General features: G+C 46.0%; 1 protein-coding gene and 1 long non-coding RNA gene across 4 annotated transcripts in view; both read left to right on the forward strand.

Moving 5' to 3' along the window:
• LOC149357007 (uncharacterized) overlaps nt 1-22,917 on the forward strand; it is a 48,917-nt gene extending 26,000 nt beyond the window's left edge. The window contains exons 1-4 of one of the 3 annotated variants that reach the window (XM_089584406.1): nt 16,373-16,502; nt 20,732-21,079; nt 21,483-21,632; nt 22,755-22,917. In XM_089584406.1, the coding sequence (XP_089440532.1) occupies nt 20,852-21,079; nt 21,483-21,632; nt 22,755-22,868 (492 nt within the window). In that variant the 5' untranslated portion in view covers nt 16,373-16,502; nt 20,732-20,851 and the 3' untranslated portion in view covers nt 22,869-22,917. Of the gene's footprint in view, nt 1-16,372; nt 16,503-20,731; nt 21,080-21,482; nt 21,633-22,754 lie in introns of those variants that run through there. The other 2 variants (XM_089584408.1, XM_089584407.1) reach the window with 2 other exon arrangements.
• A 30-nt stretch (nt 22,918-22,947) lies between these two features.
• On the forward strand, nt 22,948-24,475 carry LOC149357009 (uncharacterized). Its single transcript, XR_016291768.1, has 3 exons — nt 22,948-23,144; nt 23,854-24,047; nt 24,382-24,475. It is a non-coding gene; the product is annotated as an uncharacterized LOC149357009 (long non-coding RNA).
• Nucleotides 24,476-24,787: the final 312 nt, after the last annotated feature.

Genomic DNA, 24,787 nt, shown 5'->3' on the forward strand with positions numbered 1-24,787 from the left:
TCATGCGGTGAACTACTGCGTTGCAACCCTCTTCAATGACTGCACTGTTTTCTACCCTTCTTCCATCTTTACTTCCCTATTCCCTCCCCTACGCAGATTAGCATGTCAGCGAATATTCACGCCGGCTAAAATCTGTTTTTCATTAAATAGCTCTCTTTCTCGAAAGCCTTTGACAAAGTTCAAATTCAGTAACCTCGTCTTCCCTCACTAACTAGTATTCTCAATGTGTGACTGCAGATCAACTTACCTCCTGTTCTTCTCCAGTGGGCTCAGGCATTCCCCAGGGTTCTTGGGCCCTTACTTTTTCTCGTTTGTATTAATGACTTGCCTAACAATGCTGCCTCTTCTGTCTTTAGGCTCTGAAATTAACAGCGACTCTTACGCTTCTATTCTTCAACCTGATATTAACAAGTGTGTGCTTCTTAAAGTGGCGTTGTAACAGCCACTTTTAAACTTTGCAATGCTCCCTTGGAAACTGTCTTTGTACTAATACTTCAGTGTGCATATAACTTCTCACCTCTTAGAAATTGCATTTTGAATTTACTGCTAACACTGCTAACCGTACGTTAGGGTATCTGCATCTAAATTCTACCTTTCCTCTAGCTCAGTAAAATTACTTCACTCGTTCTGTCTAAATTGGAGTATGTACCATAAGTCTGTGGTAGATCACTAGCATCTGAATTTGAATCTGCACAAAACCAACCATTGCGATTCATACTTTCCAGTTATCACCATAGCTCCAGTGTTACCGCTGTGAAGGCTACCTTATCATTGCCGCTGCTCTCATGCCAAAGAAAAATTTCTTGCTTATGTCCTGTTCACAAGATATATGATACCAATCCTCTCCTTAAGAGGTGGCTGCTAACCAGGCCTACATGTTACAGGCTGCATAGATCATCTCCACAAAATAGGTGTTCCTTCATGTCACACTGAACATTTCTTTTATTAATTTGGCCGCCGCGGTGGCTCAGTGGCTATGGTGCTCGGCTGCTGACCCGAAAGGTGCGGGTTCGATCCCAGCCGCGGCGGTTGAATTTCTTTGGAGGAGAAATTCGAGGCCCGTGTACTGTGCGATGTCAGTGCACATTAAAGAACCCCAGGTGGTCGAAATTTCCGGAGCCCTCCACTACGGCGTCTCTCATAGCCTTAGTCGCTTTGGGACGTTAAACCCCATAAACCTAAACCAAATTCATCCCCAGTACCTGTGCGAGTTGGAACGACGTTCCCAACCATGTAGTTGACATTACTAATACTTTTTTAATACTGCCATATCTAGTCTCTCTCTTCAAATTTTTGTGTTTTCTTTGAATTTGTTTTCACTGGCTTATTTCCCACAATAATTGTCTTTTTGCCGCATTTGTTCTTGCCGTTTTCTTTTTCTTTTCTTGCTGTACTTTATGGTATTTACTGTACGTTATCCCACTCCCCTCTGTAATGCCTTCAGGCCCTGAGGGTAATTAATAAATAATGGTGGTACACACAGGTTGTTTTTGATACGCATTCTTCAGCGTCATACTTGATCTCCGGTTTCAGGCGAAGTGCAATCTAATTATCGGGCTGTGCGAGTATACAAATACACGATGTCCTGTATCCATGTTTTGTAGAACTTGGCTCATGGGCAGTGGTTATGCGGTGTCCACTTTCAGCTAATGTATTCTATTTTAGCATGGCCGTGGTATTGCTATGAATTCTGTCAAGTGTATTTTTAACAGTGCTGTTAGTGGACAGCCATATCCAGTTTTTTTCATCATGTTGCACGAGTTGTCTGGCGTATGGCTGTTGAAAAATACCGGATGGTTACCGAAGCTTTTGCAATCACTATGGTCAATTACGCACCTTTTAGGCCTTCTCATGAAGATGTGTGCCTGTCACCAGAAATGTTCTAAATTGTGCTTAAATAAAGTATGCCTGACAATCTCGACCCTTTCTGTCCTCAAAACTGCTTCAGAATACAGCTGTTTTCAAATCTTTGTGGCCAATCATCCCACCAAAGAATCGCCAGTCTGCATGCCAGTCATCGATGTTGGTCTCTCTGCCTCTTCCTGCGTGATGGCACATTTGCCAGGAACACATGTACGTGTTGCCAAGTTTAATTTAAGAAACCATATGCCGTATTTTTCTGGAGAAAAAAAAGCTGCTGTGAAGCTCTCATCTTCACTGTAATCTTTTTTGCTTAATAAACACCAAAAAGGTCAGGAACCAGACGTCCTAATGAACTAAAATTGGTTAGTGCACGTCACAGTTACTGGTTTTGAGGCCTAGGCTGCAATGGTAGGTACAGACGAGGTTAACTTGGCTGCCTTACACGATCTTAACCATTCTCGAGATATTTGTCAACACTCTTGAAATGCCTTTTTTCTCCTACTCATGAAAGATGAGGGACAAGGAGAATGCTACACAGTGTACGCCAGACCGGTTACAGACTAGTGCGGTGACATGAGTTAAAGGAGTAGAGGCACCAAATTTTTCGGCGTGTGCTTTTGCCCTGGAATAAAGTACGAAACATTAGTAAACATTGATCATCGCATGGAGTTCATCAGTACTCAATAAATAATTTGTAATTTAATTTTTTTTCCATTGTAGTTTCAGTTGCCATATCACTAGCAAGTACAAGGTCATGTAAGGATACAGAAGCGACAGTATAACCACTGCTCTGTAGCTTTAATGCATTGAAACACTAGCACTAAACTGCTCCAGAAGCCAGAATGGCAGCATGTGAACAAAGAGCTATTATAGTTCAGACTGTGTATGCCTCGCATGATCGGATGCTTACTTGTGATGCCACAACCATCTTTCTACTGCTGAAACCAAAACTGTACCGAAGAATTAATCCAATAATAAGGTTAGGCAAAAATAAAGTACACCGAATTCAGTTTTCAAAATTTGGTTATAAGTGAAAAAGGATAGTCAGTATTCTTTAATAGACACGTTACCGCACTAGGGCAAAGAAGAAAATTAAGTTAGGAGGGTAGATGTGTAGGCCAGTTGGTGAGACATGAAGGAGCTAGACAACGCAGCGGACACGGGACAGAGAAAGAAGACTACACAGGGCGGCGGTACTTGCAACTGTGTCGTCTTCTTTCTCTGTCCTATGTCCGCTGCGGTGTCTAGCTCCTTCAAGAAAATTAAGATTAAGTAGTGCAGTCATGCGTTCTAAGGTATATTACTCTGCTATTCTGCACACCTCTGCAAACTGGGAGGCTTCAAGCAGTCAAATTGATGGGCTATAGTGCAGAGGGTCATAAAACAGCCAACACCCGGATCCACTAGCTCAATGTTTTCTTCAGCTATTTCCTTGGGGCTTATTGCGAGGCCCTCTCTCCCTTCTCCTACCTTCTGCCATATGAGTGGGCTTGTTTAAAAACAAACGCTGTAAACTGCAGGAACGGCGGTCTACGAAAACTCAAGGCCTTGGAAGGTCTTCCTTCCTACAAGGCGCAGTCATCACACAGACTCCTCAGGTTTGGAAATGGACATGAAATGTGGCACTTCAGCACCACACCGCGTGATGAGGACCACACGTTCCAGAGACTAACAGTGAAGAAGTGAGCGCGGGCAGAGTTGTGCGCTCAGACCTAGCTGCATGGTGGCTCCCATTCAGTTGCTGCTATCGTTTTGAGTGTGTGGTCTGTGCTGTAACTGTACTTAAATGGCTTCGTGGAATGCACAAGGTGCTCGTGGGCATCAGCGTGCTACAGGTAAGGTGGCTTTCTGGTGCCAAAAGGGGAGACTCGACCCTGCTTTTGGTGGACTGACGGTGAGAGCAGGCAGGGCCAAGACAGGGTGCTGACGCCAGTCCAAAAGAGAGGAGCCACTGCGCTCTGCACTTGTTAGGTTGGTCAGGCTGATGGAGTTGTGTGAGAAGGGAGCTCTGGCCCAACATTCCTGATTGTTAAATTTGCATGATAGCAACCATCTTGGTTCATTTGTAGACAGGTTGTAAATAAACTGCTGCATGTTGTTAACTGCCATCACCCACTTAGTGCAGTTGCTTAGTTGAGTGGGCTCCTCCACTGTATGTAAGGAGCCATACACAAGTGCCACGAAAAAGTATGATATTCCGGCTACCTCGATGGTTAAGCAGCAGTTCTGTCGCTGTCAACATGCAGACCACGTGAGACCCAACCTCTCTCTCCATTCAGTGCAGAAACCCAACATCAGCATGACAACCTAGCTTTTGCAAGTCAAAATGCACTTGTATTTTTGACTTACAGTTCCTTCCATTTCTTTTTTATAGGTGATGGCATTTCTTCCTACAAGTATAGCTGTAAATTTTTTGTGCCATTTTTGTGTTGATTACTAGTAAATCAAATCTCTGGCTGAAAAAAAGGTTAAAAGAAATTCTAGGCGACTTTTTACCACACAAGAGTACCATATTATGTTGCCGAAAAAAATTCATTCTGAAATAAGCGCCAAAAAAAGTCAGCCAAATTTTAGAAAATAAAAACCGAAAAGCCTGACACCTGTATATAAGTTCACTACTGAGCGCAGGTGAATTTCACATGGTGATTTATGTTTGCTAATGTCTTACACATCATTGAAATGCAAAAATACACTATGAAAATTTTCGTGTCCCCTAAACCTTGAACAGTTGTCAGCAGTTCCTTGTTTGAAACTGGACAGTGGCACGCACACAGCACCGAAAGTGGCACCCATGTAAAGCTTGTGCAACCAGTGCTTCTGAGATAGGGACACAGACGCTGCTTCGGATCTGCACAATGGCTTGCCTAACTTGTCATTATTGGGACCCATAAGCAGTTGTCTGTCATCAACACTTAATGAGATAAGCTGCATGCATGGACAATGACTGCCTACGGACTTAAAAGGACTAACTGAACAAAACACCCTACTAGGTTAAGTAGGAAACAAAATGACCTTGCCTCATATTGGCAGATCCAAGCATTATAATACCCGTGGAATCAGAATAATTTTTATTTACCACTGAAAATTGCATAAATCAAGCTGAAGCAACATTCCGCAGAGCAAAACTGTGCCATTATTGGTGTATCTGGCTCAGTAGTTTGGCGCTCGGCTACTGAGCCGGGGTTCCCGGGTTCAAACCCGGCCGTGGCAGTCGCACTTTGATGGAGGTGAAATGCAGACGCCCATGTGCGATGTCAGTGCACGTTGAAGATTCCTAGGTGATCGAAATTATTCCGGAGCCCTCCACTACGGCACCTCTTCCTCTCTTTCTTCTTCCACTCTCACCTTGATCCCTTCCCTTGCAGTGCTGTTCGGGTGCCCACCAGGATACGAGACATTTCCTTTCCTCAAAGACCAAAAACAGTGCAAAACCATGTGACGACATCTCAGTAAAATGTGATTTACAGTTGATTTTTTTTAACTTTTGCACAATTTTATTTTGAAAAGCATGAGAGATACATCAATGTGGCCTGTTGAGTTGGATTGTACAGCAAGGCAGACATTATGTGCCTCATATGAATTAATAGCATGCCATCGCGGTTCGGCCACAGAAGACGACGACAGTCCCAGCACACCTGCCAAGCACGCGCAGACTAGATTTCGTGGCTGCTCAACTGGATGCCGGAGGCGCTGTCCCGTTCCCGCCTGGATGAGTGGGTCCTGCCAGATATATTTGTGGAGACCCGACAACGACTTGTGTCTGCGATTCATCTCCACAAATTTGGTGACCCGGACGTGATACATCGATTGGTCGCCCTCGACCCTACGTGCCTCCACCATACCGACAAACTGTCTTTGATGCCCCCATTCTTTGGCCCATCCTGGCATCCGCGCAACACAGCGCCTTGTCACGGCTCGTTATGTCTGGCCTTGCATCAACATCGACGTTCACTGGTGCTCGCGCACATGGCTCAGCTGTCAGCAAAGCAAAGCGCATTGACAAACTGCGACTCCGCTTGGCACCTTCCCGCCTCCCCGCTTCAGCCACCTGCACGTTGATATTGTCGGTCCCCTTCCTACCTGCGGGAACCACCGCTACCTGTTAACCTGCACTGACAGGTTCACGAGATGGCCTGAAGCGATGCCCCTTCTGGACATAACCGCGGAGTCGATCAGAACAGCACTCATCACACTCTGGGTAAGCAGCTACGGTGTCCCTTCCACCATTACAACTGATCGTGGCTGTCAGTGCAACTCCACATTACTTGCCAACCTAACTCGGCTCCCCAGCGTCAATCACATCAAGACGACCTCTTACCACCTAATTTCGAATGGTGTCATTGAGCATTTTCACTGGAAGTTGAAGGCTTCAGTTATGGCATCCGCTTTTCTTTTGCCATGGATCAAGTGCCTACCCCTACTCCTGCTTGGTTCCCGCACCGCACTTCACAGTGACTCTTCTACCTGTGCAGCAGAGCTAACGTTTGGCACTACTCTCCGTGTTCCTAGAGAATTCTTCTAGACCTCGCCACCCATGCCTGCTGACATCTGAGATTACGCATACCGTCTACACAGCGCTATGAGCACTGTCGTTCCACCACATCAGTGCCAGTATTCCGTCGTGTCCATGTCCCTCCCAGACCTTCAGCAGTGCACTCACATCTTTGTTCGCCACGACGCTGTACGCCCACCCTTGCAGCCACCATACGATGGTCCGTTCAGGTGCTCCGGTGGGCTTCTAAGCACTTTCTTCAGCTCATCAACGGCCGAGAGGACACAATCTCAGTTGACCGCCTTGAACCTGCTCACCTTGACACCAACGTCATCGCCAACTGTGCAGCTGCATCCTCATCCGACCGTGCCAGTCCTTGTCGCATACGATTTGCACCAAGAGTATCCGCTTTTCGCCATTCACACTTTGCTCATGGCTTCATCGCTAGAGGGGGGGGCCCTATAGCGTGCCATCTTGGTCCGGCCGCAGAAGATGGCAACAGCCCCAGCACGCCTGCCAAGCATGCGCAGACTGGATTTCAGGGCTGCTCAACTGGATGCTGGCGGCACGCTGTCCCGTTTATGCCCTGCTGAGCGGGTCCTGCCAAATAAATTTGTGGAGACCCAACAATGAATGACTTGTGTCTGTGATTCATCTCCACAGACTAATGATGAATTAACTAAAATCAATTAATTTTTTATAGCAAAAGGCAAGGTTATATTGCAAAATTGATGGCAGTCAGCATCGAAGGTAAGCTGCATTTTTTAAATTTTATTAATTACCAGTGTGGTTCAAAATATCGGCCACCAAAAGTATGCATTTGAAAGCTAGCCGAGTTTGCATTCCTGCATTGGATATTTATAACAAGCCTTCTCCCACACTTCTTACGTGTCAGAAACAGCAGGTGCAATTGGAGCATTTGATGATGTAGAAGAAGTTGATTTCGGTGATGCCAGGTGCAGTGACTGCATTCTATAATTAGTGTGCCAAAATCAGCTCAACAAGCTTTCAAATGCACTTTTTTGACGATATTTCAAATGATAACACATATTAAGAAAATTTAAAAACAGGACTCACCTTCGATGTTGAAGGCCAGCAATTTCGCAGTAGAACTTTGCCCCCTAAAATGAAAACTTAAATAGTTCATCTAGGTTAACTAACTGTCTAATTCTTGATCCATATGAGGTACCTAATGTCCGCCTTACTGTACTAATGTAGCTCAACAGACTGCACCAACAAATCTCTGTTTTTGTAAGAAAAAAAAATCTGTAAAGGTTAAAAAAATCAGCCTATATGTGGTTAAATGGCCACAGTTAAAGTGCCACTGTGTTTTGCATCTGTCAGTCACAGTCAGTCAGTGTCAGTGTGCTAAAACTCATCAGCAAGACATACGAGAGTGTGCTGGCTTTAAAATGCAGAGAGGCAGGTTAACACTGATTGCCAAGCTCAGTTTCTGATTCCTTAGTTTTGCCAGTGTGCAATTGCTACTGCACTCACCATTCATTGTTTCCAACATTGGGAGTACTACAAACAACTGTAACCGCTGAACAAAACATTACCCATAAAATGCTATGCCATTTCTAACAAAACCATTGCCAAATTGCATGTCTTGCATACTAAAGGTTCATCATTATCAGCCTGACTACGCCCACTGCAGGGCAAAGGCCTCTCCCATGTCTCTCCAATTGATCCTAACCTTCGCCAGTTGCGGCCACTGTAATTACTTCTAATTACAAAATTACAGGTAATCAATTACCTGTAACACATTATGTACATCTCTGGCACTGGCTACCTGTGTGTTTGAGGAGGTCGTAATGCACTGTGTCAAGATGTGCAATGGTGCTGCTCAGTCCAACATTCCCGTCGTCTCAACACAGCCGTGGCTTTTGCATTTCCCTCTCTCTCGGGATTCCGTGTAAAGGATACCCAATGGATGCCTACCTGTGGCATCCATGTCAATATTCTGATGTGACCTTTTTCAATTAAAGTATAATTTGAAAAATCTATTTGGCTTACTGTTATAAACTTTTTCTGCTTTTAACTGAGAAGCCAACGTGTCACTATGCGCAACCAAGTTCTTTCTTGGAGTCCTATTCTCAAGTTCATCAACTCTATCGTAAAGCGCTAACTGCATGAGGTGATGATTTGCAGCAATGAGCTGAGGGCCGCTGAACCACTGTCACTCAGGTTCTAGGTTTGTAGGAAACTTCGCCCATCGCCCAGTCATCTTGTTCCACTCCTTAAACCGGGAAAATCAGCACTCGACATTTCACCATACCGCCCAACTGCACTCTCCAGCAGTGTCGGGAGAATCATGGAAAGAATGTTGTTAACACATGCGGAATGGTACCTGGAGCGATACCAAATCTACCCTGGATTTATGTCTGGGTTTTGACGTGGCCGCTCTTACATCGACAATGTAGCTGACCTTGTAACATCCGTCCAGCACCAAAAAAATTTGAAAAGATTGACCGTGGCGCTGTTCTTGGACATAAAAGGCGCCTACAACAACGTAACACAGGCCATTTTGGATGCATTAGAAACTGCTGAGATTTGAGGCCTCATGTTCAGCTGGATACGCAGTTATTTGGTCGAGAGGTCGTGTTTTGTTCAGACTCAAGACAGAACAATCTCTTTGCATCTAAATTCACGCGGAGTCCCACAGGGTGGAGTGCTGAGCCCAATACTTTTCAACCTTGCTCTCATCAGCCTGGTTGACTCATTGCCACAATCTGTTCAGATCTCTATATATGCCGATGATATCTGTATTTGGGCATCAAGCGTGACCCATCCCTAAGCTCATGTGAGACTGCAAAAGGCGGCAACGACACTGACGTTATACCTTCGTCAGCAGGGCCTAAATATTTTGACAGAGAACTGTTCCCTCGTGGCATTCACACGAAAAAAAAATGACAAGTTACCCCATATATATTAATGGCAACGCCATTCCCTATGAGAGAAGTCACCGCTTTGTTGGCACTATTATCGATAGGAACCTCTCGTGGAGTCCCCATCTCTACCTCATGCCAAAGAGACTGACAGCGATTGTTCATATTCTCTCCTTCCTCGGGGGAAAGCCCTGGGGCACATCTGTGCACTCGATGCTTCTACTATACCGTTCGCTGTCCCTGGGATATATGCGGCATACCTTTCCCATTTTAAGCAATATTAGAAAGACAAACATTCAGACACTTCATAGTGTTGAAGCGCGAGCTCTACAAATCTGCCTTGGACTACCTAAATGTGCCTCAACAGCAGGCACAATTTTTGTCGCTGGGGGGCATCCCGTTACTTCATACATTGCTGTTGAAACCATGAGAACACACATTCGTCACGTCACACGAGTTTCGAGTCATCTTGAAGCTCTTCCAATGCTCAGACCACATACTGCATTGGCAAAAGTAATCCAAGCTCATTGTGCCTATCTTCCTTCGCAGTTCACCCATGCTTCAAGACCATGCTCACCCATATGGAGTCTATGAACCTCGGGTACACCTCTCTATTCCGGGAATTACTAAGAAATCTGGTGTATCATTGCCTGCTCTCAAACAACTGACACTGCATCATCTGCATTTTAACCATAAACACCGCATACATGTCTACACAGATGGCTCAGTGACTTCAACAGGCTCTGCTAGGTCTGTGGTGATACCGGCCAGGTCTATTTTAATGAAGGTGAGGAATACCTATCTCACCTCTTCAACTGGTGACAATGCAAGCAACATGGCTGGCAAGTACTCCAGCATGCAGGCGCAATTGAAAAAAATCAACCCTCAAGCTAATTTTATCCCTTGCGCTGCCCACTCACTAAACCTGGTCGGGGCACATGCTGTAGACCCTTGTGTGCAAGCCATTAGTTTTTTCAGGTTTTTACAGCGTGTATACGTTTTCTTTGCTGCATCTACTCATCGCTGGGCTGTGCTCAAGACCCACCTGAAACAAAACGCGACAGCGGTAATCCCAAAGCAAGTCTCAGACACGCGGTGGTCAGCTCTAGCAGATGCAACGAGGGCTCTCGTGGCCGGCTCTAAACAAATCATAGCCCCCTTGATGCAACTATCCGAAGGTCAAGATGAGAGAGGAGGAACGAAGCACAAGGCAAAGTGCTTGCTGAAGGCAATGACAACGTTGGAAACTGCACTGATGGCCGAGTTTTGGGATAGAGTTTTGCAACATTTCGACGCCACCAGCAAGGCACTTCAAAGCCCAACGCTCTCATTGAATGCTGCTGTCAGCCTGATGAAATCATTGTGTGAAGGAAGCATCAAACAATGCTTCATACAAGGCAAGCACCCAGAGAAAACCAAAACGGTCGACACGACACGACAGCACTGAATGTACAAGCACACCAGAGACGCAAGATCCTTCAGCTAAATTTCGCTGTGAGACTTTCTTCGTCATGATCAACAACCTCCTGCATGCGCTCACAGCTCGCTTACACCGAAGTCTGCTTGCAATTTGCTGTTATTGCGGATTGAAAGAGCTTTTCCCCAGCACAGCGGCAGCCTAAGGCAATGGGCTCGTCACAAAGTATCCTTCTGATCTGGCCGGCACATTTCCCGATAAGCGTGAGCAGTTTATTTAATTTGCGAGCAACGAAGGCTGTTCTTCTGCGACAGACATGCTGAAACTTCTAATTCGAGAAAAGCTTGAAGGTTCCTTTCCGGATGTTCACGTCGCTATTAGACTTTTTTTGTGCTTGATGGTTACGAACTGCACAGGCGAACGATCATTCAGCAAGCTAGAACTCATCAAGAACAGGCTTTGATCAACGATGACTGACAGCCGCCTGAGCGATTTCTCGCTGCTAAGCGTGGAGACGGAGATTCTGAGGCGGGTCAATGTTGAACATCTGATCAACAAACTCTCCCTGCAAAAGGCCCGAAAACGCTTGTAGAACTTGTAGCATGTGGGTTAACATCCGTGCCTTTCCGCCCTCTCTGTATCTATCTATCGCCCATTACCCGAAAAAAAAAATGGCTCGTCAAAGTAGCCAACAGAAAAAGGTGTTGCGGGTACAAATGTGACTAGTTTTTATCACATCTGCTTGCGCTAGCGCACGCATGTGCGCCAGTTATGGGCTCCAGCAGTCGGGAGCATGCCCCTGTCGGATGCACGATAATGCATTCGCCTTCTTACGTATAGAGTGCACTAAAAATAGCCGCGTTGCATCAAGCGGCACGAGAAAGGCAGAGATGTGGAACAGGCACAGAGGCGGCCATAGCCCGGGAAGGTCAGGGGCTTTTTCGCGGGGAGAGGACTACTGACGGCGGGAGTGCTTGCCCGATTGTGTCATACATAAGTGTGTGCTCGGGCGCTTATGCCCAATTTCTTTATGCCTATTCGAACGGGTTACCATTGCCTAGCCTAGGCGCTTCATTTTTCGAACTCGCGCAGGCGCGGGCGTTTATGTTGTGCTTTGTTTTACGTTGCCATAATAAAGGCACCTTTTTTGTTGAACCTGCATTGTTTGTCGGGTCATTCGCCATTCCCGAACCCCTTTGGATCAAAAGGCATGGATTCCAGCATTTAATAAAGACAATAGTTCACTGTTCTCGGTAGCTGCATCCACAATTCACTTCGGCAAGCCCAGCAATGATACGTATTTTGCAAGAAGAGTGTGTTTTCAGCATGGTTTAAGCGAACAAGCTGCCAACATGCATACACAATTCACTGAAAGTTTGGTAGGAGCTGTGGAAAATTGAAGGGAGTATAGGCTGCACCTCTCACTTATTACATTTTATAGCACCTCAGAAATGTAATTAGGCACCACTGTGCAGTGTACTAGTGCAGGTGTCTGATAACACAAGGTCACTGAAGCAGCCACAACCAAGCAACACTGCTGAACGCGCCGCTCTGCTGCCAAGTTTCGCTTCACACGGGTGTACCAGTGGCAACGGTAGGCAATCGCCGTTGTCATTCTACAGTACGTCGCGACGAATGTCACTTCATGCTGTTACACTTCAGGTAAGATCAAATGCGCTTTTTCTGCCGACATACAACATTTTCTTTTTAATTGTTTACATGTTTTCAATGCGTTATGTGCCATTAGTGAGACTTTGGCCCGGAAATTTGCTCAAACAAGATTTTTTGTTTTTCTATCGCTTTCCCTTGTTTGATGAGAACATTATAAATAGAGGATCTCATGTTACTTAGCCCAGCCACATACCGCATTAACATTTCTTTCTTATTCGTGCCAGTGTTTGACTCGATAACACAGGTCATAAACGCGAGCAGGGTCGCAGGAAAAGAAAAAAAAGATTGTCACTTCTGTAGGCACCCATCAGTTGTAAAAGTGCTCATACTGAACAAGGGTCATGCCTGTGGAACAAGGGTCCTCAAGTTGCTGCGGAACCCTGTGTCCCGACTTCACACCTTCCTACCTAACATGGACAAAAATACCCAAATGCTATTTGTAACAACTGGATGAACAGTGAAATATCCTGCTATCAGTAGCCATACTATTAATCAGCCCCAAAATAAAGTGGCCAAGGGGAAGAGAAAGGAGACTGATCTCGGGAACCAAAAAAGTACTCCAAGGAGCCCATTTTCAAAACCCCCGCTTTGAAAGGAGTCCGAAGCTAGCTTGTTTATATGGCACACTGTCTGCTTATGAATCTAGTACAGACTTGTACACATCTAAATCTGCTGCTTTCATTCCGTAGGCAAATTACATAGGTGCATTGGTGTTTCTCCAACTTCTCTCTCTGCAAATCATGTAGCTGAAAGTGCTCAGAATAACTTTTCAAACAACAGCGTACCATAAATGCAGAGGTGCCAAAATACACACTCCACAATAAAAGTAAATACATTGCGGGCATGCTTTCAAAAATTCAAACTTTTTAAAACTTAACCAGGAGCACGCTCTGAACCTGTGGAAACAGCGAAAGTATGCATTACGCCATACCAATCTCAGCTCACTGTGGTAATGAGGTCAAGGTAGAATCCAGCTGGTGGAAGGATCTGCAAATAAGGAAAGGCGCACGCTGCAGATCAGAGTAATGCTACAAACACGGCCAGTTTGCACAGATGAATTCAACAAACTCGTTCCCAGAACTGAGTAAAGCAAGTGAGGGCTCCTGCTGCAGCAGAAAAACAAAGTAACGACATTGGTAGCTGCTGGATGATACAGACACGAATTAAATGGCACAGCTGTTGCGGCAGTTCGTCGCTTTGTGGATGACTATCTTGTTTTACTGACTTGTGACCGCGAAGCTTTTAGTAGGGAAGTGTCCAAAGTTTGTGGTGTATTTTCCGCTGTTCTTGCCCCTTTGGACGTAACTCATGAAGTTCCTGTAGAGGACACAATTAGATTTCTAGACTTGAGCCTGAAGTTTTCACCTTGCAGTGTGTGCTGGTCCTTCGAGCCTAGGGCCAATAAACCGTTGCTACCTTACAGTTCCGCGCACTCGAAGCTTGTTAAAAGAGGAATTGTCATGTCAAGCTTCAGAAGTGCACTTACAAAATCCTGTCTACATTTAACCGAACGCAGCTTTAGTAACCAGGTAGAGAGGCTTTCTGCTAGTGGCTATCCGCTTCACGTGCTTTCTTCTGTGGCCGAAGTTTTGTTGAAGAAACTGAAATGCTCCGCCAGTTCTGATCGTCAAACAAGTAAGCGAGTAGCAGCCATTCCCTATATCCACAAGATATCACATAATTTGAAAAGTGTTGGTAAAAGAGTCGGAGTGGATGTTGTTTTTTCGGCCCCCGTTAAGTTATCAAGCTTGTGTACGCGTGTCAACAACCCAGGGAAAACTTCCCCCGATTGCCCCAAAAATCATGAATGCAAATTTGTGAAGTGTCAAAAAAATGTCGTGTATTCCATTCCTCTCACTTGTAATAGGTTTTATATTGGCCAGACTGGACAGTGCTTAAATGATAGGCTCAGGCAGCACCGCAACAATGTAGATAACAAAGAGTCTCGTAACCTTAGCATGCATTGCCGTGAATGTGATTGCACCCCACAGTTTAATTTTTGCCGAGTTGTTGCAAGGAACAAAGACCAGCTTTGCCGGGAAATTATCGAGGCTTCGAATATCAAGAAGTATGGTGATACATGTGTAAGTGCTGCATCAGTGTCTTTATCACAAAAAGAACTTCGCTTCCTGAATCGCACTTCTTAGTTTGTGTTTGCTTGCAGGGATCCTGGTGCATGAATTGCTCTATGCGTTGTTTTCTATTTTGGTGCCTGAATGTATTTATACGCGCAGCGTGCCAAATAAATGTCAGTTGCTAGTTCAGCGCTGTGTTGTCCTTTTCCTCCTTTCCTCTGCTCTCTTTTTTTTGGCCTTCGGCCTTGCGCTGTTTCAATCATATCATGTACAACCAACTCGCCCATCAGCTCGTGCTTTCACGAATTAATTGTTTCGTAAATGCACTAGATGTGCATTTCCAAAACAATTAATCACAACAAACGAAACAGTGTAGTGGATTCACTGATACGGTAAGTGCTGCACATGCTGCTTGCATGGAACTGCGCTGGAAAGTGGTTATAGCAGCTGCTGCCTTGTCCCTTGACAGCCACATGAAGTCCACACAGCGGCTGCAAAGCTCTCCTCCAAAAGACATGCTGGCTCAGCGTCATCTTTGGTTTGTCTGAATACCCTCTCGGTGCCCTTGGCAGCGGCTTAAAGGCACGCACTGCCTGTTACTTATGAATGCATTAATTTTTTTCTGGAAATCTTTCCCATAGCTTCCTCGAATGCATTGGAGCACACAGAACAAGTGTTGGGAAACTATGGTAGGGACAGCCATCCCAAATGTTTAAACAAACGCAAAGAATTACACCAATGCAGTTATTTCGGTTGTAAAACGATAAATATTTCCATGGGCATCGACCTAGTGCTAGCTGAAGGCTAATGAAGTCACGTATTCCTTGCGGCATCCGTCGCCTTACACGAGTTACTTGGCAGTGACGGGCCTGAGCGGATAAGCACAATGAATGCATTGCTGCAGTCTCATGCTGTACAGAAGGTTCGTGGCACTCCGAGGTACGCCAGTTTTTTTTTTTCACACTAAGCCGCTCATATTTAGGCTACCCGCTGGCCAGCAACCCCTTCTTTCGCTCTTCGGAAGTATCACAAAGAAGCTGATCTCCTGCATTGCAGCACGGCGTGAAAAAGGAAGGAAAACATACAACTGGTCCGCACAGGTAAACGCCACCTACCTGTCGGGAATCCCGACGCTTTGACAGCGCAAGTCACGTACCCCATCTGCTGAAGCTGCGAGGAAGGCAGTAAAATCCCACAGTCCAGCGCGTTTACGCTGGCACACACAGAAATAACAGCTGCGGCCAAATTGTACAGAGGCCATGAGCGAAGGAGATGAATCTTGAAAAAGACAAACCTTCGTTAGAGGCAGCCGACAATCGATAGGAGCACAGTAGCAAGCATGCAACAGTCCTTTCAAGTGCGAAAAAACGACCTCATCGACGCCACTCCGCGGTCTCCTCGCGCGCCTTCACCCGCACGATGTCGCGAAATTTACATCAGAAGACGCTGCATTAATAATCGAGACCGTCACACACTTGCGCAGTCGTGCAGCAGCTCTTTCAACAAGCCACAAGGCGGTGACAGAGGGACGACGAACACTTTTATCTAGTTGGCGGGCAAGTACGAAACAACATCGCGCGTGCACAATGAATTATTTTGACAGCGCTCACCTCAGTCTGGAAAAGGTTGAAGGTAGGACTGCCTAAACCATGAACTGAGAGCAAAATTCACCGAGCTCGCATCTACCAAAACAGCAGCGGGCCGATTCACGAGAGAGAAACGAAAGCGCAAATAGCGCAACGAGGCGCTGGCGCACACACGAGTTCGCCCGTTCTCTGAAACGCGCGCCATCCTCGGCCTCGGCATAATTTTAGGCGTCTGGGTTTGAGAGTTACATGCCGCAAAAACAGACAACCGAAAAACTCTCTGGCGTCACATCCGCCAACCGTCCTCCTTTCCACCTACTCTCTGGGCGCGCATGCGCAGTTCTGCGGAGTTTGTTCTCTCGATGTTCAGGTAACGTCAACGTCAACAAGCCGCTTTGCACGTGAACAGCTGTTCCACGCCTTGATACTGTTTTCTTACGTGGCGACGAAAATCAAGGTACTGTGCGGTTGTTCTAAGTGCGGAAAAATTGACGAAGCCAACTTGTTAAGGTCTGTGTTGTTCGGCCCTTACGATCGATGAAAAAAGTGTCAAAGCGTGAAGCGTTGTATGTGATGTGTGGTCGTCTGTTTCTTTTTCCTCGACCGGTAAACAGAAGACGGCCACGAAGTGCGATTTGCAGGTGAAAATAAAGTTCTTTGCCAGCATAAGCATGTTTTATTTGTATGTAGCTGTGGCACAGAGGTGTCGTCGGCTGCCGAAGCTTGCATGAAAGCCGCCGGTCGCAAATAACCGCCGTGCACACAGCACCCGCCGCTGCACCGACAGCGCATTCGCACGCAAACCTCCAAATTCATCGGCGAGTTCGTCGCATAGCCACACCGCAGTCTGCCTCTCCAGTCGAAAAAGGCGTCGGAACAGCTCGTCCGGCAAGTCAAACGCGTCTTCGTGCGCCCTCCTTCGCCGTTGCTCGCGTCGCCGCAGCCGCCTCAGCCACATACGACGCCGCTGCCGCCATTTTCTGTCAAAAACGAACGGTCCAATTTTGACCGCCTCGAAGCCGTCAAGGAAGGAAGGGAAAACTTTATTTACAGTAATGGTTTTTCCTGCGGTTTGGGGGCTTCTTCAGAGACGTCTTGGTTCTACCCCCAGAAGCCTTCTCTGTCGAAGTCGTCCGCCTCTAATCAGTGGTCGGTTGCCCTCAGTCCAGGGCTCCGCTCGCCACTGCCGCCCGTTGAGCTCGCCGTACCAGACCTTGTTGGTCTTCGCAGCGTTCGCTGGACAGCAGAGTCTCCCACTGCTCCGCACTCGGGTTTTGTATTTTGGGGACCACGTCTATGTTTTCGCAGGCCCATGTGATGTGGTATAGTGTAGGTTTTTCGTCGCACCAGGGACATTTGTTCGTGTATATCGTAGGGTGCATTTTGTTTAGTATATGTAGGTTTGGGAAAGAGCCTATTTGTAATTGTCTCCAAGTGACAGCTTCCTCTCTGCTGAGAGATTTGTGCGGTGGGGGATATCGCATTCTTCTGCCTCTATAATTTTGTAGTATGGCCGAGTATTCCCTGGGTGCTGGCGCGAGTTCCGCGGTCTCGTCGGAAGCTCGGAAAGTAACGTATCCTCGAGCTATCCTGTCGGCCTCTCGGTTCCCTGCAACCCCCGTGTGCCCCGGTACCCACACAATTTTGTGTAGGATCTTGTCGTTTTGTTCTTCCCGGTTTTTAATTCTGTCACTCGCTGCGAGGAGTATACGGAGCGCGTGACGACCTATCCTGCCATTCATGTAATTTCGGCAGGCTGTTTGAGAGTCCGTAAGTATTGTTAGTGACCGCCCGGTTCTATAGCCCTCTGCCACCGCTAGAGCAACGGCTACTTCCTCGGACTCTGCAGCTGTGCAGCCTCGGAGAGACGCGCTGGTCATTTCGCGTAAAGACGAATCGACCACCGCCGCTACAGCGATTTTGGTATCTCCTCCTCTCCAAGACGCGTCTGTATACACGGTCGTGGCTTGAGGAGCGTATGTTTTCTCGATGAATTCGGCCCTTGCTTCTCTTCTGCCTCGATGGAGGTTGGGATCCATGTTTTTTGGTATTGGCGCTACCTTGAGGGTCTTGCGAAGCTCGTCGGGGATCGTTGCCGTCCTCGACATTTCTCGCATCTGCTCGCGGTATCCGAGCCTCTGCAAGAGCGCTCTTCCTGTCGTTGTTTGCAACAGCCTGAGTTTTTGCGACTCAAGCTGCGCCTCTCGTAGCTCCTCAAAGGTGTTGTGTAATCCCAGGGACATGAGTTTTTCTGTAGACGTGTTGCGTGGTAGTCGGAGCGCTGTCTTATACGCTTTGCGTAGCAGGGCATCCGCTTGTTGTATTTCATTTTTGTTGAGGCACTGGTAGGGTAGGCTGTACGTGATTCGACTAACTACTAGGCTTCTGACTAGTTTTAGTGTGTCTTCTTCACGCATGCCATGTCGCCTGTTGGTGATGCGGGTGATCATGCGTGCGACTTGTAGCGTTGTTGCTTTCAGTAGGGTAAAAGTGTGAGTACTGCGCTGGTTGGATTGAACCCACATGCCCAAAATTCTTATTGTTGTCTTTTCGGGTATGGGCGTCCCATCTAGGTAGACGTTGAGTTTTAGGTCCTCGTTGGTTGGGACGGTCCGGTTTTGCTTGCCTCTCCAGACTCTCAGCAGTTCCGATTTAAAAAATCGTCAAAATGCGCCTGCATAATTAGGCGTGCAACGTCACCACTTCTGTCATGTCCGTGACGTAAACGCCAGCCACCCATGACGCAAGAAAGCAACATGGCCGCCTAACACAGCCGACCAATAGGTGCGCGACTACGGCGGGGCTTTTTGACGAGTTTTTGACGCGTTTTTGACAAGTTTTTGATTTGACAGTTCCGTAATACGGCCCCTGCTGGGGTACTGACATCGCACAATGCACGGGCCTTTCGCATTTCGCTTCTATCGGAATGCGACCGCCGGGGCCGGTGCCGAGCAGCCGAGCATCCACTGAGCCACCGCGGCGGTCCATATGAGAGTTCTCCCAGCACGGATTTTCCACTTCGCTCCGCGATGTCGGCAGACCCACTTGTTAGCCCTGCTATTTGTACCTGTTGCGCTTTGAAATGCATAGTGCAAAAAGGAAACAAAAATAGGATTGGGCGAGCTGCACATATGGGACAAGTATGCATGCATGAGGCATAACTGAACAGCTTTCTACAATACCACATAAGACATTATTGCTGAAGCAAAAATTATGCAACCTAGTAGAACAAGTATATCATTTCTTGATGTGCTTTCATGCAGCAATGTGTTGAGCCTGCAGCAAGCGATTCAGATGCTGTGGCTCTTCCTAGAGAGGTGTGAATATTTCTGGAGCTGTTAAGACAGCAGTGCTTTAAAGAAGTTCATTTTGCCTCATGGATGATGCAAGGCGTATGGTTTGCACTGGCACATCAAGAGGAAACTTATCAACATATGCCAAGAGTATGTGACACACAGACGTCAGGTTCAACCCTCATTGTGTCAGTCTTTTGCTTGCCATGTTAATATGGCATTGAATTCTGACTTATTGTGTTTCGTCTCAATGGTCATTAATAAACCTGGGCATGAGAAAGAAATCAATATTTTGTGTGTGCATATTTTATAACCACACCAGTATTATCTGTTTTCAGTAGATTTGTGTAATTTCTTTTCAGCTGGTTCACAACTCTTCCTTTTTGAAATTTTTGTAATGTACACTTCACGCCTGGAGTAGCTAAATCTAAAAGCATGCAAAATAATTCATGTAAACTTCAGTATTGCTAAAAATACCCTTCACTATGAAGGGTATTGATACAACTTTCCTTAGGAAGGGTATTGATTGATAGCTTCTACAGGTATTGATAGCATTAGTTTTCCCCGTATCTCATTGCTTAAAATTTAAAGCCTCAGCTGCAGACAGCCAAGAAATTGTGCATTCCACTGCAACTGTAGTTGGTCAGACTTATCAAAACTAGCCGGATGATACATGGAATATATGTCCAGTAGGGGCATGCGAGTATTCAAAATGTTCTATTTTGTCAAGTGAATCATACAGTAGATGCTCAGTTGTTTCAACCTAATCAACTGCGTTCTTGAGTTTTAGAATAATTCTATGCAGCTACACGAATAATACCACAAAGTTTGAGTAAGGCGCTTTCTAGCTTTCTTCAAAGACAGGATCCGCAGTGCAATGTACTTCATTTGTGTGGTAGCATTCGTAATTCTCACACTTGGCTTAGAATATTGGATGATGTGGCAATGCTCCAATGTGCTTGGCAAAGCCTGATTTGATGCCCAATCTCGCAGACTATGGCTCATATGCACCTCATGCCCCTCTCATCTACTGAGATGTGGTGGTAGTATATCCATAGTATATTCGTAATGTATTCGTAGTATATGGGTAGTATATTCGTAGCTACAGCTGAAACTTTATAAGTTACAGCATCAAGCAATTAGCTGTATTATTTAGAGCAAATATCTCCAGAAGTTGAGAATGTTTCTAAGAATGTTCGATTCGGTTTTGTAAAAAATATTACTCGCACATCCCTAGTGTGCAGTTATTTGCAAGGGTACTTTTTCTTTTCCCACAGATAAAAAAAAAACTGCATTGGTACTGTGTACTTTGATAGCAGCTTTATTTAACACACCTTTTTACAGCCAATACATCATGAGCTGAACATTTACTGCCATCACTTATCGGTACAAATCATTAAAGATCACACAGCACTGACTGCTGATGTCACTGCCCTTCATTTCCAGTGACCACCAAGAAGAAGCAGGCCAGTCGCTGGCTGATGTTCCCCTTCACAAGGAACGAAATACTGCCTGTGACAGCTGCTTGACACCTGCACACTGTGTGGAAAAACAAGAACTACTGACATGAGCACGGTGGGCAGCCTTCTCACTGTCAAGGGGAATTGCCCACTGCAGCACATTTTCCTCTGGAGAAGCCAACCACTGGTTGCAGGCAAGGCTGCAGGCATCTTGTTTTCTGGCTCGGTGCTGGCTTCAACAGTTCGGTTCCTGCAATCCATCGGGGTGCAAGGCATCACAGAGAGGACATACTGTAACTACCAACGGGCACACTTGCTTCCTGCTACAAATGAGGTTTGCCAGTGATGATTCTGTAATACTCGGAATGTATGTGTATGTATCAGTCATGCCTAAAGCTTGATGGCGCATGCGGCCATAATGAAAACTGGATAACTACATTGCAAAGCAACATAAGTACTGCACCAGTGCCTGCAGTGCAGTGCCACTGACCCGGCACTTATGTTGTCATGGGTTATGCTTTTAGAGACCAACTGCATGTGCTAGTATTGAAGTCATCAGCATTTTTCCACTCTGTTATCTTGTTCAGTAAATGTGCTGACAGAAAAATCCGAAGTTAATGAAGTATTTCAAGAAACACAAGAAGGAAGGATGCCTTGTGTTAATGCGCATTTACTGCAAATACATCACTGTGAGCTTTGTATTGTATTACCTAAACTGTACATGTTCTTCTTTGCAGCTTTTTCAGCAAAAGCAAGCGCAACTTGCCAGTGGCCTAGTGGGCATGCAAGTAGACCTGGCAGGAGATGGCCGGTGCGACTCGCCAGGTTACAGTGCTGGCTGTGCAGACTGGACCATATTGCACACTGCACAAGTTCAAGTTGGTGAGGTAAGCCTGGAGCATCTGGAATGATTATTTTGTCACCATTTTTATAATACGCTTACTGTTTACTTGTGCAGTCGCCAGAGGTACCAAACAGTGTATCAGTGGAGAAGCAAGGGCTCCTTAAGTGCTTGGCTGCACTGGAAGATATGGGAATAAGCATTTGTTCAATGACTACAGGTAGCATTCCTTGTTCTTGCACTTGGATGCATGTCACATATCACATAAGATAATGCGAATGCACAGTGCTGCATTGTTGCCTACACTCATTACATATAATAAACACACTCATTGCTATCTTTACTCTAGCAACATTAACACTACTAACAACTTGTTGGTTGCAATTTTCCATGATGTACTGTCACCAAGTGCTAAAATACCAAAACCAGATTACTGGCCAGAATGATGGCATGAATAAAACCAGTGGAAAGGACATAGACACAGTGAGGACCACAAGAAGACGCTTGTTTTACACTAGCTTTGCACATTATGATGGTGATGACACTTATGCATATGGTGCCTTCATTTTTCTTACACTACACTAGCTTTACACTAGCTTTAGGTTTTACACTAAAGTTTAGGTTAGGTTTTACACTAGGTTTTACACTAGCTTTGCACATTATGATGGCGATGACACTTATGCATATGGTGCTTTCATTTTTGGAAGGTTGCATATGAAGAAGGTTGCCCATGGAACAAGCATGATTCAGTACAATGGAGAGCATGGCCAGTTGGTACTATCAGGGACAAAAGCAACTGAACTCCCTCCAAGTTCCAAACTGTGTAGCACTGCATGTGGGCATCACCTGACGCACTCCTAGTATCAAGACCAGTGAACTTGTGGTGTGGAATTTAAAGTGGAGATCAGTTACTTTTGTCCCAGATAGTACACACTAACAAGAATAAAACCAGCAGAAAGGACACAGGCGCAGTAAGGAAAGGCGTTTCTTACTGTGTGTCTCTGTTAGTTTTATTCTTCCCAATATGTATCAACTGGCCCAATTCTCCACTTTTATATGAATGTTTTTGATGAGACTTTTGCACCATCATCACGAATTGCTCAGTATTTAACTGTGCTCTTAACATTTGCAACGAGCCCGGTCGCTAAACTTAATTTTTTTTTCTTAGACCGCCACCCTGCCATCAGGCGGTACTGCAGGATTAGCCGGCCAGACATCAAGCACTGGTTCGATGTCTGGCATGTTGCTAAAGGCAAGGAACCATATTTTCCCCCCACCTTGATAGGCCTGTTTGTAACATTTCTTTCCTCATTCAATGTAGGTCTCAAGAAGAAGCTGCTTGCTGCCAGCTGTAAGCATGCAGTTCTGGCAGCATGGATCCAGTTAATTACCAACCATCTTTACTGGGTAGCTGGAGCAGCAAAAGTTGATGAAGAGCTTGTTATTAGTATGTGGAGAAGCCTGCTGAACCACTTCTGCAACAAGCATGACGGACACAATGGCCCTTACAAGCATTGTCTACATGAACCGCTTGAGAACAGCAAATGGCTGAAACCAAGTATGTAGCACCTGAAATGCTACTATATACAGTGCTTATGTTGTGCCCCGTTAATATGACCCCCATTAATATGGACTACGCAAATTATAGACAATATTTCTGGAGACCACACTTGACAGTGTTGGTATTCAGGCCTTGTTAATGCAGGCACCCGCTGTCCAGACAATGGACATAGGAAAGTGCACAGTATCCATTATGGCAAATGTGTTTTTGGATTTAGGACGGAAGAGAGCAAAATTTCTACTGCCACACCACAATTTCACACCACAAATTTCTACTGCCACCACCACAGCAGCCAGCATGGGGGGAATAAGACCCCCCCCGTGAGCCTTTGCAATCATTTCAATAGACTTGCAAATCGAGTAGATCAGTTAAAGGAGTAGAGACACCACATTTTGCGTTTCGGTTTTATGGCTTTGGTGGATGCCTAGTTACCCGGTCATCATGGAACAGGACATAAAAACTTCCAGCGCACTACAAATAATTTAATACACAGCGATTTGTCGCTGTCAGTTTTGCTTTCCAATATTAGCAGCACGAACTGGAGAGCGACGTTGGCGATGTCATCAACGTGCACGAGCGACAAGCTAGCAATCACATCAGCTGAAAAATTTGTGACGCGACAGCATACGTTTCCGTCTGCTCTGAAAAACACGCACGCGATACAACAACACATGCGCCCGCTCTTACCATGCCTTCGTCGTCCCAGATTTCTTTGTGGCCGTCCTCGCCATCGTCGAGCAACGTCGACGATATACGGATGGATATATTCCCTGCCGATGCGAGCCTGCAGAACCACTTCAGGTTCGACCCGCCGACAAGCCTGCCGCCCGATGGATGCCCGTAGCAAAGTGATTCCAATCAAGCTGGCTACCATGACGTTCGCTGAGGCAACACAGACTGGTAAGTGGTCGATGCCACGCATGGTTCCAATGTGCCACAGCCACGGGTATTTTTTGGCATTCGTGATGCGCCCGTACTGACTCCCAATTGCATGACAGCGTACCGCGTGGTTTCCGTGCTACAACAATATCAGGGCGATATGACTGATCAGAACAAAGCAGCTGAGTACATGACAAGTTAAATTATAATTTTTTTTTACATCCACCTGTGCTAAGACACTGGCGGATCTAACACGGCAGCAGTGGAATCAAAATTACACAGCGGAGACAGTGTCTTCAGAACTGCAGTCATACCATGCTGCTACACGTGTTCTATCATGTTTTCCCATTTTCAGCCGGCACAGGAATGCTGCATATCGACAGTTTGCGAGATGGGTGCACCACAAGCTTGGCCGACACAACCGCACAGGGCTGCCAAGCTGCGTTGTGAATGCAATTAGAGAATTTTCCCTCTGAGGAGTACAGGGGGTATAGATACCCTCAATATTAATAAAGAGAACAAGCACAATGGGAAAAAAAGTGTCTTTAATCCAACTTGCCATTTATGAGTTGACATATGAAAGAGTGAGAACCTCCCTTTCATGTGTACATTACTAACAGCAGAGGTGTCAACCAGGGCACATAACAAACCGCAATTCATGTGCACACAGTAAAACAGTATTACACAGCTTAGTTAAGTCCATTACAGATGTATGTTTTCATGCAGACAAGCTGCCGGTGAAATAAACTCCATGCATGCCA

The sequence above is a fragment of the Amblyomma mixtum genome, chromosome 3 (assembly GCF_055824585.1).
Source record: "Amblyomma mixtum isolate Tamu chromosome 3, ASM5582458v1, whole genome shotgun sequence".
NCBI lineage: Eukaryota > Metazoa > Arthropoda > Arachnida > Ixodida > Ixodidae > Amblyomma > Amblyomma mixtum.